At 32.0% G+C, this 17,479-nt stretch overlaps 1 protein-coding gene across 1 annotated transcript in view; it reads right to left on the bottom strand.

Moving 5' to 3' along the window:
* Nucleotides 1-17,479, bottom strand: part of LOC135130638 (gamma-sarcoglycan) — a 321,177-nt gene that overhangs the window by 50,093 nt on the left and 253,605 nt on the right. The window contains exon 2 of the mRNA XM_064058061.1: nt 7,200-7,249. Coding sequence (XP_063914131.1) covers nt 7,200-7,249 — 50 coding nt within the window. The remainder of the gene's footprint in view (nt 1-7,199; nt 7,250-17,479) is intronic.

Genomic DNA, 17,479 nt, shown 5'->3' with positions numbered 1-17,479 from the left:
AAAAGAGAACTGACACCAAACGAAACTAATATCTTACTAAGGTACGAGACAAAAAATTATCACGGTGCAGAATTTTTGCCTAAATGTATTAAAAGAAAGTGAAGACACCTGGTTGATTGAGCAATTCCATTTTTAATTAATTTAATAAAACATTTTCACAGAAAACACTAAACTGAACGAAATTTATTGAAAATATGTAATTTTGTTAACAGACTTATTGTGACAAATTATTATCACGCTTAAAACTAACTAGCTAAATGAAAACTAATTTAATACCCAATGTATTTTCCACCTGCTTCTATGAGACTGTAGACGCGTTGCTTCATAGAATTGACCAAATGGATGAAGTAGTTGACGTCCAAATTCTCCCAAGCCCCCAAGATACCATCTTTCGATTCATTAACTGTTGCGTACTGCTTCCCATCTTTATAAACCTCTCGTACAAGAGAACTCCATACATTCTCAATAGGGTTGAGATGTAGGCTTTTCGCAGGCTATTATAGCAAAGCTATATTTTGTTGTTGAAACCACGTTTTCGATGAATTAGATACATGAATCGACGCATTATTTTGCTGAAAAACCACTTTGCTGTCTTGAAATAGGTTCAAAGGTGGTTTGAGGTGCATTTCCAACACATCTTGGTAATTCAGAAAGTCCATTCGATTTGATTAATGCTAAGTTATTATTTCCTAAGCTACTAAAGGCACCCCAAACCATAACATTGCCACCTCCTTGAACTCGTTTTGACAAATACTTTGGTTCTTTCCGTAAATCGTGCCAATAATATCTAAAACCATCAGGACCATCAAGATTAACTTTCTTTTCATCTGAAAAAACTATCTGGAACCATTCTTCATTTTTCGTCCGCATTTCTCTGTCCCATTCACGACGTTTTTGAATATGTTCTTTTGTTAACATTTGTTGTTTCTTATATTTGGCATATTTAACATTTATGTCATTAGCCAGTACTCGCAAAACTGTTCTTTTGTGAACAGGTAGTCCTAGGGTCGTCTTTATCATTTGAGACGACATGTTATCCTTTATACCCGGAGTCACAATGGATCTTTTGGCACGTACAGTGAGTTTTTCTTTTCTTCCACAATTTTGTCGTCCATTTTCACTGTATTTCTTTCTTACAAACTTGGAGATTGTGGTCCGATCTCTTCCAGTCTTTCATCATATTTCCGCAAAAGTCAAACCTTGGTCATAGTATGCCTCAATCTGCCCTTTTTCACGTTCTGTTAAATCGTTTTCTTTGCCCATGGCGAAAGACAATTATTGTAGCTCAGCCAATTATATTTCGACACTTTATCAGTTCTAACAAACAATTGCATATCGTGCATATCATACAAATAAACAACAATTACGCATACTACGTTTTTCTAATTGATTTTTATACAAAAAGTGATGCGTGATAATTTTTTGTCTCAAAATTTCTTGACACAATTGAGTTTTCACAGATCAGAAATTATTTGATGCAAAAATATCACTGAAAAAAGCATTTTTGTATACTAAATTAACTTCTACTGGGTGTATTATTTAGTCAAAGGTCTAGATAATAAAAAATTCTTAAAAAATTGCACCGTGATAATTTTTTGTCTCGTACCTTATCTTTCAGAACAACTTCTTTAACAATACTAATGAAATTCAGGCAGTTTTTAATATCAAAACTTGGTTGTTTGACCTGCAAGTTATTAAATTCGTTCATTAACCACGTTGGAACTTTGTAAGAAGGTTAATAACAGCAACAATTGGACGCATGGACTTAGCAGGCTTATGAATTTTCGATAAACAATACAAATGGGGAATTACAGGATTAGAAACATGCAATTTAAATCTTAATCCAAGGATAATGAGTTTGTTACAATCATATTTTGAATATATTGTTTACTTTTCTGACCACGTTTGGTAATACGCTCTTAATGAAACGCGTCTATATTTTTTATATTTTTCATTGTTAGTGGGGTAAAAAATGTCGTAGTATTAAGTATCGTATACCGAGTAATCAAAGAAGATTCATTAAATAGCAAAATATATATAAAATTTCACAACATTCAGTAAAACAGTTTTGGAGATTAATCTGTCTAATAAAATTGCAACTGCATAAAGAGACGACTGACTGATGAAAACGGGAAATTTGTTTTTGATAATGTAGGGTTCATGAAACTTCGAGAAAACATGAAATTAACCGTTCGCGCTTGAGAAGTAAAAAATTGGGATTAATTTTAACGTTGATTTGAATGTTATACACCTGCACAATGACATACAATTTGCAAGAGATCTCTGATTTCTAAACTAAAACCAATAATTTTGTCAAGGCAAATACGCCAGTTGTCATTAAACTTGATGGATGTTCGAATCGAATCGTCTAAAAAATCAGTTTTTTTAAAGAGCGACGCACCTCGTCGGGCTTTAATTCATCATTGGTTTGATTATTATCCTCGCTGTTATAATCCCGTGTTTAATCGGTGCTGTATCAAGACGAGCCGCGTTAATCCGGCCGATTACGATCTTCGTCGCTCTTCGCCTGCCTGACGCGTGCTGAAAGCAAATCAAGCCAAAACTGGAGGTGGCGACGGGGCGGCTGTTTGTGGGGGCCGTTGCCATTACGAAAACTCTGTAAAACAACCACTTTACATCCATCGGATACTCTGCACAGACACGAACATGAATATTTCAGTGTAATAGCTCTCACTTCGAATGGCATTTTTCTCCTTTTGTAAATATTGATTCGCAAATAGTACTCGCTGAGGCATGTCTCCACTTTAATCCCTGGTCTGTCCGCTTCGAGTGCTTGTTTTCCTTTTTGTTGTCTCTACCACATACAAACGTCACAAGTAGCGCGGCAGGGTTGTAAATGTTGATCAGAAATAAATCGGAGTGTTTTAATAACGCGTGATTTTTTACCAATATTTCACACAGTTTTTTCTCTATTTCGAATTTATAAATGGTTTGATTAATGTGGTACATCGATATAATAATTCTTATCATCGTACTATAAAAATGAAACCTTCACAAGTTAACAAAAGTAACGAAAAAATGTGATAATCATATATCTAATAAAAAAAATGTTTCTGTTCATTAAATAATGCTAAAAATATTCACAATTGGCTGTATTCTATATTTTCTCAATAAATAACATAACATTAACATGTGTTTTATTTGAGTGCAAAAATCTGTCAGGTGTGGTATTCGAAGTCACGCTCCCTTTCAACAACCAGAACGCCCTAGACTGCTCGGATAACCTGACTATACTTAATTGTTTTATTTATAAATCTGTACTTTCCTACTAAGCTATATGAGGGGATAGTCGGGACCGTCTTCGGGGTCAGGTCGACCAAGCACAAAGCGATGACAAACGTTCGATAAAAAGTAGTGGGACTCCTAGCTCGGTCAAATGAGGTCAAACTGAGTTAGGAGCCCCACTATGTAACTACTTTCGTATAAATAGTTTTAAAATAACAAACTTTAATTGTTCATAGGTGATTAAGTCGCAGTTCCTGTGTCGTTTGGTTTGTATAAATGGATCAATGGATTAAGAAATGTTCGTCAAAAGTTCATTTTATTAATTAAGTTTTAAAAGAGGACTAAACTGATGGTTTAGCTTTTGATGGTTTAGAGCAATGGAAAAACAAACTTTCGAAGCTATAGGAATTTTGCTTGAACGGTTTGCTATACAGAACTAGCTTTTGTTGCTTTACTCTGTTATGTTGATGGTAAAAGAACCTTTAAACTTGTATGGAATGATCAGAATCAGTTTTCTTATTAGTCGATATGTTATAGCATCACAAAAAAAAAACAAGTTAATACTATACATATACGTACAATGAAACAGCATTCTAACGAATGTCTAATTTCAGATTTTCTTGCAGTTTCACAGATCATAATACAGGGTGATTTGGAAATGTGTAGAATAAAACAATGGGAAATAGTTCACAATATGCTGTAGTATTTCTTAACCTACCATAACTACTCATTAATGAATGGGACAGAACGACTAGGGTTAAGAACCAAAAAAAGCATCGCACTGATAAGCAAGGCCTACATCCATACCACGTTCAAAAAGTGCAAGCTTTGGAGCCCGCTGATTTTCCACGTCGGGTAATTTACTGCGAATGGTTATGAATAATTAATGACCGCACGATAGAAAAAAACTTATTGTCCATTTTGACAATGGCAAAACTTCAGACATCTGACGGATGTCAATCGGAAGTGAAGCATCCAAAAAAATAAACGACGTCGGTTTTTCATATTGGTTCATCTCCAATGTTTTTCATCACAATCACAAATCATACAGCGCACTTTTTTATTCAGATTTGATGTTCTTAAGTATATGGAACGACGCGCATAGCAGCTGTGTTGAAAATATAAAGTGGGTACAAATAGATTTTACAATTTTTCGCAGAACTTATGTGTGAAATTTCATATGCGTTTTAAGGCAATCGTCTTCATGGTAAAATGGTTCACATAATGCCTGGTTATCCTCACCAATAGATAAATTACGTCATACCCCTTTTAAAAATCACCACATGTTTTATGCTTTGTACAAGGTGCAATTCAAAATAACCTCCATTAAAGTCATTTTTATATGAAATATTGTATATTGATTATTATTCATACACACACGTATCTAACATATGTTGTCAATTAAAATTACATTTCTTTAACGTCATGCGATATTTAAATATGAGACGATTTTCATTAAGATTATTTTTTTCTACATAATGCTATAACTACAGGTTTTCTATAATTAACTTCATAATAACTTAGTGTAATATTTTGTAATATTTTTGCATAATAATTAGCGAAAGTAGCTATAAGTATGTATTTAAAAAATAAATTGTTGGTCGGTTTAACCCCAGAATGTCGTGGACTAACATCAAGAATGATGGAGTCCACAGATATGAACACTAAGAATAATAAATAACAGGAAGATGAAGCAATGAGACACTATAATAACACTCTTATAATAGACGTTTTTACCTTATTTGCAGAATATATTATTACAGCCTTCGGACTATTTCAAACAGCTACCACCAAAAAGAGATGTGGTTAAAAAAATTTGGTTTGCTGTTAATTACTGCTTTCAGATACCACAAGATGAATTAAAACTACTTTCACCTACTGCTGATAAACTATGGACAACAGTTTTGTTGTAAGCCAGTAATAGTTTTTATAAATAATTTGATATTTTTCTTATTTTGGGGATAATTTAAGAATACGTTGAGGTATTCCGTCAGCTCATCTCGTATACAGAACCTCTAGAACAGTGGTTTCGATTATTGTATATAGCACGGGATTATTAATGAACACATTTGTCAAGTTCAACGAGCCCAAGGTAGGTCGCAGCTTCAAAGTGACTATCGTAAACGTAAATTCTACAGCATTGACCATTTTATTGAACTCTGTCAATTATTGTGGTGGTTAGATGTCAACGTAATTTGTTAATACTTAAAATCAAAATTAATAAAACTTTAAAATGTTTGAAACTAGTTAAGATTCGCTGTGACGGTCGACGCGCTATCCCCGTTTTCACGCCAACTGAACTGATTCCTACACTAATTGTGTTATGAGCTGATGCTGTGGAAATGGCTGAAGTGATTATCATTAAATATGGCTAAGAATTGGCTAAGAACCATGTCGATTACACCAGCTTTAAAACAAAAGACATTGAAATCGGGGACAGACAGACAAAGACTGCGAACCAATTTTTTCGTCCCTCTCTTTGGAATTTTTATATTTACTCATGTTGTCTATTGCCCTATTTAGTTATACTTAGTCAAGATCTTGGTTTGACTTTTTTATTATTTCCACCAGTGACCTAGTCTCGTGGTATATGTATTTATCTGTCCCATATTATCAGGGTACTAGTTTTTTTTTTAACTAATTTACAACTTACATTTTAATCTTATATTTTTAAATTAAGTGAACAGATTTAGATTTTTTGCAATTTTAAAACTCAAATAGTGATATTTTTAACGACGTATGTAACAACTTTCTTAACCAACCAAGAGCGGTGTTGTGTTTCATGTTGAGTTTAAATTTAAACTTTGGAATAGAAGATTCAAATCCTTCATACAAAGTTTTGACACAAACCGATTCTCTCTTTTGTGAAAAAATAATAATTTATTAAGGAGAGGAAAATTGGCTGTCTTGAAATTAAAACAGCCGCCAGCATCATTTAGGTGAAAATTTATGGCTGATCTGAGGAAGTGATGAATTTATTAATAATAATATTAAGAACCTTAAAATTAAGCATTATAATAAATGGTAGTTTAATATTCCTTGTTTGCTACAAAATATATAATAATGTATCTGAATTAACTGACCAATAATACCAGAAGTTCAAAACTTTTTAAAAATATTTGTGAGTTTGTCAGTCCTTTCTAGTCTGTATTTTTTTTAAGTGCATGTGAAAACACGGACTAATCTCCTGAAAGTATTTTTTAACTAGTTTTAAAAAGTAACAATTAAAATTTGTCTTATATTTTCATGTTTCCTAATGAGCAAATCTCACGTCAAAAAATTATCAATATAATAAATATTTAATTAAAAAAAAATTTTTTACCTACTTCATATAGGTACATAGTTTGCCATTTAGAAAATTTCAGCAGAAAGAAACAAAAAATCACTATTTAATAAAACAACTTCTGTCCTGCAATAAAAATTTAAATAGCTACAGTTTTTCAAAGAATATATGTATTTATATATTAAATAATGCGTATAGGATAATGTGTACAGTCTGATTATTATCAATTCAGTGAGAAAACAGTATCGTAGCTTCAATATTAGAAGTTTTACACTTGTTTTTAACTTGCAGGTAACAGAATACAAGAGTGGAGAGTTCACATTTAATTTTCTGATGTTACACTTTGAAATATTATTTATTTTAAAAGATCGGGTCTTTCGATTCCCATCAGGCTTGTCAAAAGGTATTATTTGTTTGTTCTTTGTATTTAGAACTTTAGGTCTTATTTCTCCTGGGAAATGTGCCCTTAAAAAAAGGAAAAAACTTGAGCTTCTTTCTTTTCTCCAAAAGCCCCTAGTCCCAATTTAATAAAATCCAACTACCGCAACTCACGCACAATAAATAAATAAATCAAGCATCAAACACACCCCAACAATCAATGTTTCGTTTGTTCTGTTTGGTAAATTTTCTACTTATAGATATGTCGATGATGAAATACTTTTTTACTCACCTCGTGACGTTTTCTGTATTGTTATTGGAATTTCTAAGAGTGTTCCGAGTCTGCAACAAATTAAATTAGAAAACATTTTTGCGATAGCAATTTTATATTAGAAGTAACTCTATTATGGCTGTAAACAAAGACGAGCACGTGAATTTCTTTCTAACAATCGTACAATTTCTAGCAATAGCTGTCATAACTGTTGAAACGGAATAATTTTGACAAATATCTAATTTCGTGTTTTTTATCACCCCCACATTCGTTCGTCGTTTATATCTTTGTTGTCTGTCTGTCATGGCCTCGGCATCGCTCTGTCGTTGTCTGTTAACGATTTTATTCGAAACTATAAAAGTGATTATTTTAAAATTTTATGTGTGCGTTAAGATAAAATTTTAACTAAAATTTGTTTTTACGTAAGAACTCTTATCATTTATAATTGCAGAGTCCCTAATTGGGAAGCGTTTTCTCAAAACTGTCCTTGAACTGCGGAACAATTAGAGCCGAGTTTTCTATAAATATTAGATATCGAGTGACGTTACTTTTGCTGAAGTTGCCATCGGTCGATTCGGCAAAAATTTTAGCAGTTTTTATGTTTTGATGCTTTGTTTGTGTCATAAATCTAATAATAACGAATACAGTAATTATTTAAAGTTTTCCTTAGATTAAATTGATTGTCTAAAAAAATGTGTAATTGATGGTAAATAATAAAGTAGTGTGGAAAGTCTTATTTTTCTGAGTACTTTAACAAAACTAGGATATGAATTTTTCACTGTAAAATTTTAAGATTATAGTAATTATTTTTCTTGCCAATAATTACCTTTTGTGGTCTCACAGTAAGAACTAAAATCTCTTTCAGAAAAATTCTTTCGTTTGGAATAAGCTGGACTCACAAATGCAGCAGACTCTTATATTTTCTATATTAATTAATTATAACGAAGATACACAATTAATATATGAAACAGATATGTTAATGATAAATGGTGGAGGTGCCGGGTTCCTCCCATTTTATTTAATCCAAAAAATAAATAAAATTGGAAATATCAAGAACAAACATGAATTTATATATTAAATATGTGATTTTGAAATAATATCAACTCTATAAACCTCACTGAAAATGATTTTGTCTCATCTGTTAGAGTTTTTGCAGATCTAAAATAACACAACAACAAATCTCAAAAACAATTATAAACACTATCTGAAAATTAAATATTTCTGTTTTTTACTTTTATGTTCATATTAAAAAATTCAGGGTTCTTCCATTTACTGAAAATTTAAAATCTCTAAGATTAAAGTATAAATTTACTGATAATTCCATAACTTACAATAAATTTGGGCACAGTCTATAATATTAGCTTCTATATATCTGCCAAACTTAAATAAACTGTGACCTTTGTAGAAATAATAATTGATGCTTTAACAAAATAGATAAAACCTTGACATTTTCTAAAATTGTGTTTTCCAGCTGTAGTAATTTAGTGCAGCACATCATATTAGCGAAATCGTTTATATTTTCTCTGCTAAAATAGCTTTCAGGCATAATTTATATTATTTTATTAATAATTTAGCGTTTATCGAATTAATTATTCATTTATATGATATAAAATAGAAGTACGGTAAAATCAATTATGTATTTATAGATGTTTTTATAACTGCTTCAGAAATTCCAAATATTTTTTTTACAAAATTTGATCTGTCCCGTGTCATCACTGTTCTTGGTTTTATGAGTAATTTGTTTATGTTATTGTTGTTAGTAATCAAGATCGATTTAGGGTAGCGATTGTGGGGGTTCGGACACAATAACTTCGTATTTCACATTAAATAATATATTATTTAGAAGCGATGATGTTTTGTTTATGATAGAACCTTTCTGATAAATGACTTCAAATTTGCAGGAGGTGAAAAATTTCTGGCCAGAACGCTGGTCCCTGAAACTAAAAAACTTTCCAAACTCACATCAACGATAGTTTGAAAAAAAAATGGGCGAGGTTATTACGACAATCCAGTAAATCGTGCTTCTTTGAAAAATTATAAAATTAGCCTACACTCGGGAACTAAAAATATGATTGTATTTTTTAGAGATTCTTGCCGAGCTTGTTTTTTTGAATTCATCAATATATCATACTTTAATCATCCATACACCGCCACTGTTTTTGATTCGAACGCATTATGTTGTGAAAACACACTCTGTCCACCTGTTATATTTAGTCTGGCGTGGAGTGTGGGGAAAGAGTTTTCTCTTTGAAAAATGTTCCGATCAACATCGCAGCAAGGACACGTATGTCAATTTTGTAAACAAAAAATGTAGATAATACTAATCAGAATGTAAAAAAGCCAAGAGTTCACGACACGTAAGTGCTCTTATGCTGGTAAAAAATGTGATGATATAAGTATGGGAATATGCTATTTTAGAAAATTTAAATGGCCTTCTCTAAAAAAAAAATGTTGAGGGAACGTTATCGTATTGTTGGTGGGGATGATTAGACATTTGGTTAAGCGTTTTACCACACAAAATTGCTAACATATACATAAAATTTGACAATAATCGGTTCGGTAGTTTCTCTAAAATCTAAAATAGAGAAGATTTTGAATATTTCTAGAACAAAGATGTATTTTTTTGGAAAGTTAGTTAGCTAGTGTGTCAAAATCTATTCTGCAGTTGAATAATGTAGATAACAATAGTTTAATTCTATTAGATTTTATTTATTGAATTTCATACGGTGTAAAGTTAACAAGAGTAGGTGAATTTTTATAAGCACCTGGAGAAACATGCACAATCATACTTAAACAAAAACAATTTCTTTAACCAAATAGTTTGTTACCAAAACGGTATTTTTAAACATTTTTTTACTTAACGTTTGCTGTAGAACTGTTATCTTTGTTGGAGTCGAATTCCCTGAGCAACATTTACATATTGCCTCGTTTATTTTTGAAGTTCTCTGTTTAATCAACGCAATACTTTGCATACAACAAGCTCCTTTTATTTTCTTTGTCTTTTGCCCCCAATCGATTATGTAATTATTTATCTTAACCGTAAGTCCAAAGCTAAACACAAAAAATAAAAAAGTTTACTGCCTGCGTGTACCTCCTTCATATCTGCAAAATAAAGAAACTCAAACCCCCATAATTTAATATAAAATATCTTCTTCTAAATTGGCCATTAGTGGTCGTTGTGCATTGTCTCTAACTGAACGCGTCGAGAACACATAACAAATACATTACCATTACGGTCTACAACGTCGGTTTGAAATTTAAATTGACCATTTATGCCCTACCTTTGTTTCGTTCTATGTTGTTTTTTTCTGACCCTCGCACACCACGTCACATATCTATTTTAAAATTAAACGTTCCCACCTTCCCGCCTTTAGCCAGAGCGAAGGCAGTTTGTTGTTTGACAAAACCTTTGTCTCTGTAATTACGTTTGTTTTTAAATTTATGTTACTTTCACCTTAGTCGTCGAATGCAAATTCATTTAAAAATTTTCACGTCAAATTTTGGGTTAGGAGTTCGATCACTAATTGCATTAAAATGATTAGTAATGTTAAAGCGATTAAAGGCAACAAGGACGCCGATATCTCTATTAAGGGCATGGTTATACAGTAGTATAAAAACTGGCACCAATCTTCGTTGTGCCGCCTGCGTTGAATAAACCTCGTTAGTGTACCTAAAACAATATAGTTAACAAACTCTCATCTTAAGAATACTCCAGTCGGCCGCAAACGAGTCATCGGAGTTAATTTGGAAGCTCCTCGCCTCTGTTGTCTTTAACACAATGCAAATACAAAACGCTTACTACATTTCGTGATGAGTTGCTAAATACGATCTTTGTAAAAAGTTTAAGCGACCTGTTTGTGTTGGACTTACGATTATTACATATCTAAAAACTTTCACTAAATAAACCGGCAATTTTATGGCACAAGCCGGGATAATAAAAGGCAAACGCTGCCGAGCTTGCAGCTAAACATGTTTATGTAGCTTAGTTCAATTTCTTGGGGCGAAATTTAGATTTCAGACTTGGTAATTGTCGACATACATGTCGCCGTGACTGTATCCTAGTACAAAGTATATACAATTCCGTGTTGTTCCAAAAGATTGAATGAAAATTTATTAACTAATCGAAGTCGCTGATGTACTGAACGCCGAATTTTAAATAACAAAACAGCGGGATTGCTCTTGATAATTGGCCTCAAAATCCACATCAATTAATTTTAAAGTAAACAATCTTCCATCGAAAATATTTTTTCCATTCAAAGTTTGTTAAATCCAAGTATTCTGACTCTGTATAATAATTCGACAAATTTATTTAGATCACTCTTAGCAATTTGTAGCATAATGAATTTGATCGCTTAATTAAAGGTAGTCAGAAAATCAGTTAACATCTCAAACATGGAAAATATTATCAATATACATGGTGATTTTTTTAACCTGAAACTTTCAAATATCTCGAAAAATAAGCACTCTACAAAAAATGTCCAGATTGAAAATTTAATCATTCCATGGGGGAAATACTTTTGTGAACTTGTGGGTGGGAAATACTTTTGTGTACTTGTGGGTGGGGCGAGGGGTAACTTTGATATCTTAAATAGGAAACCCGAATTTTTATTGCAGATTCGGATTCTACGGCTAAAAGTACGTAGGGTTTGCTCAAAACTTTTTTTTTATATTCATGACAGATGACGCTGTAATAAACGAAATTAATTTTTTTTCGATTTCTCATATTGAGAACCTATGCATACAATTCTGCATTAAAAAAATACCACATTTTCATTGTAAATCAAAAATGAGTCGCCACATTATTGAAGGCAACTTGAATGGTGGAATGTGCCGAGATATTACTAAAAAACTTGAGGTTAGAAGTGCGACAGAACATGTGGTTTCAACATGATAATTGTCCAGCACATAGTCGCTGGTAGCATGTGAAGTACTTGATCATGATTTCAATAATCACTGGATCGGTAGATCTGGTGCGGTAAATTGGCCTGCCAGCTTACCAGATCTTAGTTCGCCAGATTTCTTTTTGACAATGAATTTCGAGTATTTACATAACACGTGGTATTTTTATTGCCAACGTGTTGCCGAATCCTATGCATAAGTTCGCAGTAGGACAAATTGGAAAAATTTGAATTTCGTCTATTCAGCGCCATCTGTCACGAATCGAAAAAATATTTCAGACAAAACATACGTACTTTTAGCCATAGACTCCGAATTTGCAATTAAAAATAGCAGTTCCCATTCAAGATTTCGAAGTCAACCCCTGCCCCACCTACAAGGGGAAAGGGCCTAATTTTAGCACTAATGTATTTCCCCCGCGGCTAGATTGAATTTTGATTCTAGACATTTTTTCGTAGAGTGTTTATTTTCCGAGATATTTGAAAGTTTCAGGTTAAAAAAATCACCCTGTATACTTGCCGTTCAGGAATTCATTCCTATTAAAAAAAAATTAATGAAATGAAATGGGGCAATCTATTGTATTGATCAAACCTATTCAAACAGATATGTGTCGTGGCAGCGTCGGCCTGGTATATTTTAAGGTCCCCGTCGAAAAATATTTTCGGACCCCGTTCGGATGATGTTCTTTTTAAAAATCGAATGAATTTTTAGCGAAAATGTTATTATAGAATTAAGTTATATATTAGGACCAAAGGTACATTAAAATGCAGCCGATATAGCATTCCTGTGGTATTTTAAATTTTCCTGATCACTTAAAGCTTTATATAAAAGTTTTACGCCCATTTTATAACCCGTTGTGTTCGAGTTCCGTTTTTTCGCCAAATACCAGACAACAGCAACAAAATATTTTTTTAAAACCAACAGAATATGAAACCAATTTTCTGTTAATTTTTTCTCTCAAAGCAAGGTCTCTAAAATATACCTACAATTCTGGGGTCAAATGGTGATTTTTCTGTCCAAAATTGGTCGGTTGAAATGGATGTTTCTTCCAAATTAATAGATATTCTCGTATTCAAAGATACAATGGGACTTGGCTTTATGTAGTGCCATAGGAAAGATTAAAATCATTTATGTTTTCAAATTGTACATGTGAATCTTGAAGATTCACATCTATGTCGTTATCTCCATCTAAGAATTTAAATTATTATCAATAGTTTTACAATTAAAATTTTCCTAAATACATTCAATTAGCCGAAATGAAAAGCATTGGGAATAAGACGTTCATGTCACTGTCATTTGTCTGTGTTTTTTCTTTATAAAATAATACTAGGCCTCTCAGAAATTAAAAAAAGCCTTAATGTTGACACTTTCTTTAAAAAGTCTTCAAGTTTTTTTTTTCCAAATTTTAAATTTTCTCTCTTGGGCACTATATACTTACTATTTTTTACTTCCTGAGCGTAAGCTAGGGTAGTATAGTAATCGTGTCCACGGACGAATGGCCACTTTTGTTTTCTCGACCCCTAGAATACGAAAAAGTAGTATTCCGTTTCCGTCTGTCTGCCTGTCTGTCTATCAGTCTGTCTGACGTCTGCCTCGATTTTACTTAAGTAGACACGTAATATCCGAAACTACTGGACCGATTGTTGGCAAATTGTGTACGTACAATTGGAAATCATGTAGTTGGTGAAACGCTAACCAAAATTTGGTTAATCGTCTCCACCAACAATTTGATGACGTCATTTCAAATAATTCTGTTTTAAATGATTTAAATGTTATGCCATATACTTATGGTGTACGAATCCTCTTTGAGATTTTCCCTTAAACGTCCAAATGTTCACGAAAAAATTAGCTCACTATATTAACAATTTATCATTAGCATACGATATCCCGGCCATGGTTCAGTGAGTACCAGCTCGAAAGGTTCCACGTTTGATACCAAACTTGGCCGTTTGTTTTTTTCTCTTTTTCTCTCGTGCTGTGTATTATCTATGTTTATGACGTCACAACAAAATTTTTATTGATCAAATTAAGATCGAGAGTGAGAATACGTACGTCTTTATTTGATAATAATAATAATAATATTCAGAACATTCTGCTTGACTGTGGCTTAATTAATAATTTCAGTCACCTGTTTTGCGGCGACAAACTCATTAAAATCAAACAAATTTCTAGGTGACATTTTTCCGGCGTATAAACAAGCATTTGAAATTAAAGCTTGTTCTTACTGCTGAGAAGCCATTTTTTCCCAGCGATTATCTGATTCAAATATATTTTACATTGTCCCTACTTGTGCAATTTGCATATTCCCTTGCAATTTCCTCTCCCACGGCTCACGGAGCTACGGGGGTGTTATTTATGCCGTTGGTTTTTATTTTAACACGCGGTACTTCAGAAGCCAGGGAAGTTCTGTCGAAATAAACTTCAACCAATTTCTTACTCAGAATGAAAGTTTTATTACATCACAAAGAACTCAAAACCAGCACATAGTATGTACTGAATGAACTAAGTTAATAGCAAAAATACCCTTTAATCTGTACTTATATGATTAATTAAATCGTTCTGGGTCCATATCGACAATAAACATATCAGAGAGATTCGACAAAGAAATGCCGAACTTATGTATTTCTTTTAATTTTTGCACAGCAGCAACTCCATCTAACAGAGATAAACACTTGGAGTTCAAATTATATTATCGCAATATAACAAATACTGCTATATTCGTAATGCATATTTTTTTAAATAATAAAGTTAGTTTTTATAGTGACGCCTTAGGGCCCCTAAAAGCTCAGGGCGGGCCAGACCGACGCTGCGTCCTGGATAAAGTATGGATGATGTCATCACAAAATTTTGTTATGGAAAAACTCACTTGAAATATACCCATACATGTATTTTAACAGAACAGGTGTTTTATTTAACTTATAACAGTTGCCACAAAAAAAAATAAAATTCGCAAAATTAAATGTTATATTTTTTCGAATCATCTATATTTGTTCTCCTGTATTTCAAGGACGGAGAAGTTCTGTCTAAATAACTTTGGAACAATTTTTTTAATGGTAAGAAATATCAAGATGGTTTTGACATTGTATTTCTGGTTGCGTCATTTTAGGCGTGGAGCTTCTCGCAAATGATAATAAGTTCTATATAAAACACATTGTTTACAATTTTCCGCAACTAGGAGTGTTAACCTGGAGGAAATAAATATTATCTTTGTAACGGTTCAATAAAGTAGTATATTAAAAAAATGACCTAAATTTAGTCAAATAAATGTAATTCCTTAGACGAATTATAAAATTTGATTCTGTGAATTTTATTTTATTGATCACCACTATAAAAAAAAATTGGGGTGAATATAGGTAAAGAAATATGGATATCTCAAGTGTGATCATGTCATCAACTTTTTAATAAGGAAAATATATCAGTTCTACAATGTAAGATATAGTGTAACAAATTAACAATACTAATAATTTCAGTGTTACCGGAAAATGAGAAAAGCGATTTTATACAAATCAATAAAATAAAGTACATCATTAATATTGTTTTCAGACGTCGTATATTACCAATTCTAAAAATATGTATACACTGGTAAACTACAAGTGTACACACAGAATATTTTGCACAAGTTTTGATTAACGATTTCCCATGTGCACGATGATTTTTAAACGATTGCAAAATTTCGAAGGACTCGTTGTTGGAGTTTCTAAATTCATTTGTAAAGTTGCTGTTAGCAGCATTTCATCACTCCAAAATTTGTATAATTGTGATTGTTTTTTTTTCCTGGGTAAGTTTATTGTTGTCATGTTTTTGTAATCTAATTCACGTGTTATTTAGTTCTGATGATAGTAACAGTGGGTACCGAAACGAAACTTGTCAGCCAACTTTTTTTATAAAAACTTATTGTTGATGTAGTGTGGAGCTAATTTTATCCACCGTTTCCATTAAATATGAACTTGGCTACCATGTGAAAAAGGTGGAAACTTCTAGGATTAAATTGTTAAATATTATTCTATTTTTATTTTTTTTTATTCTTATTTTTTCCAAAAATCTAAACATCTGTGTGAAAACTATGAATGCTTTGATAAAATACATAATATTTTGCACATTTTTTATAGATCAACTTTCTGAAGGAAATAAACGGATAAATTTTGATTAAAAAACTGCGGCAACTTTAAAGACTTTACAAGATTTTGCAGAAGTAGGTTTTATATTTTATGAAAAAAAAAAAAATCTTAAGATCGGAAAGTAAAATTGTGCTCGATTTAAAGTGATCCGCATTGATGTGAACAAATAGCACGTGTCTCTTTTTTTGCGAAAATCTGATACCTAAGGAAAAAAACGGGTTCATTAGCTTCAAGTACAAGAGTATGTTATTTTATAAAATTTAAATGGTATTTATATGTTACGAACAATTTGAGGTGATGTCATCAAAGTGTTGGTGGGGATCTTAGACAGATTACTTAGCACAAACAATATTCCTAACATACACATAAAATTGGACAATAATCGAGTAAGTAGTTTCGGTGATTATTTGTCTAATAAAAATCGACACGGACAGAAAACAGACGGAAACGAGAGATCTATATTCTTGTAGTCTAGCTTACTTAGCTTATGCTCGGAAAGTAAAATACCCATAGAAGTAAATTAAAATGCTGTCAATTAAATTTTCTTGACAACAGTTGGCCATGAGGTGGTTACGGTAATATGAATTTAGTTTTGGAGATTATCGTTCAAAATATTTAGAACAAATGGAAACGAGACATTTTCATTTTTGTATTTGATAAACTGTGAACAGCAAGAAAGTGTGAATTCGATAAAATGCCACAATTTATTACATCTTGTGAGTTAAAAACTCAAAAGCATAAATAATTTTCGAGATATGCCTGTGAGCCTGTGTTCAAACTCGTAATTTCTGGAAAGACATTATATGTAAATTGTAAATATCTTCTTAGAACAAAGAGTATTAATTATAATAATAATTATTAACATTAACATGCGGACATTATGTATTTTACATAAAATATATGGTGAAAAGAATTTTATTTTTCAACAGGATACTAGTCCTATTCATACAGCTGTTATTCACCCCTGACCTAAACCACAAGTTTTTGGTGATGATTGGTCGGTAAAATGTATAAAACAAATTTCTGGGCCCGGAATAGAAAGAATGAGTCAATTGAAAATTCATCGGAAGATCTGCACTTGATTTTTTTTCTAAATTAATCGACGTAGAAGACTTCACAAAGTTCTAGGAAAAGGTGAAAAGGTTAATGATTAGATAATTAACCACCATTGATTCTCTTGTTATTAATATAGTCTATATATATTACAATATTTATAATAACTTGCTTGATGATTCATTTAAATTTTTAATACATACCTACTTAATTTCTAAGCATTATTTATGAACA

This window comes from Zophobas morio, unplaced genomic scaffold, assembly GCF_036711695.1.
Source record: "Zophobas morio isolate AGI-343-1 ecotype UQ-CSIRO unplaced genomic scaffold, CSIRO_AGI_Zmor_V1 ptg000002l, whole genome shotgun sequence".
NCBI lineage: Eukaryota > Metazoa > Arthropoda > Insecta > Coleoptera > Tenebrionidae > Zophobas > Zophobas morio.
The sequence above is the reverse complement of the archived record's forward strand: the minus strand, read 5'-3'. Positions and strand labels throughout refer to the sequence as shown.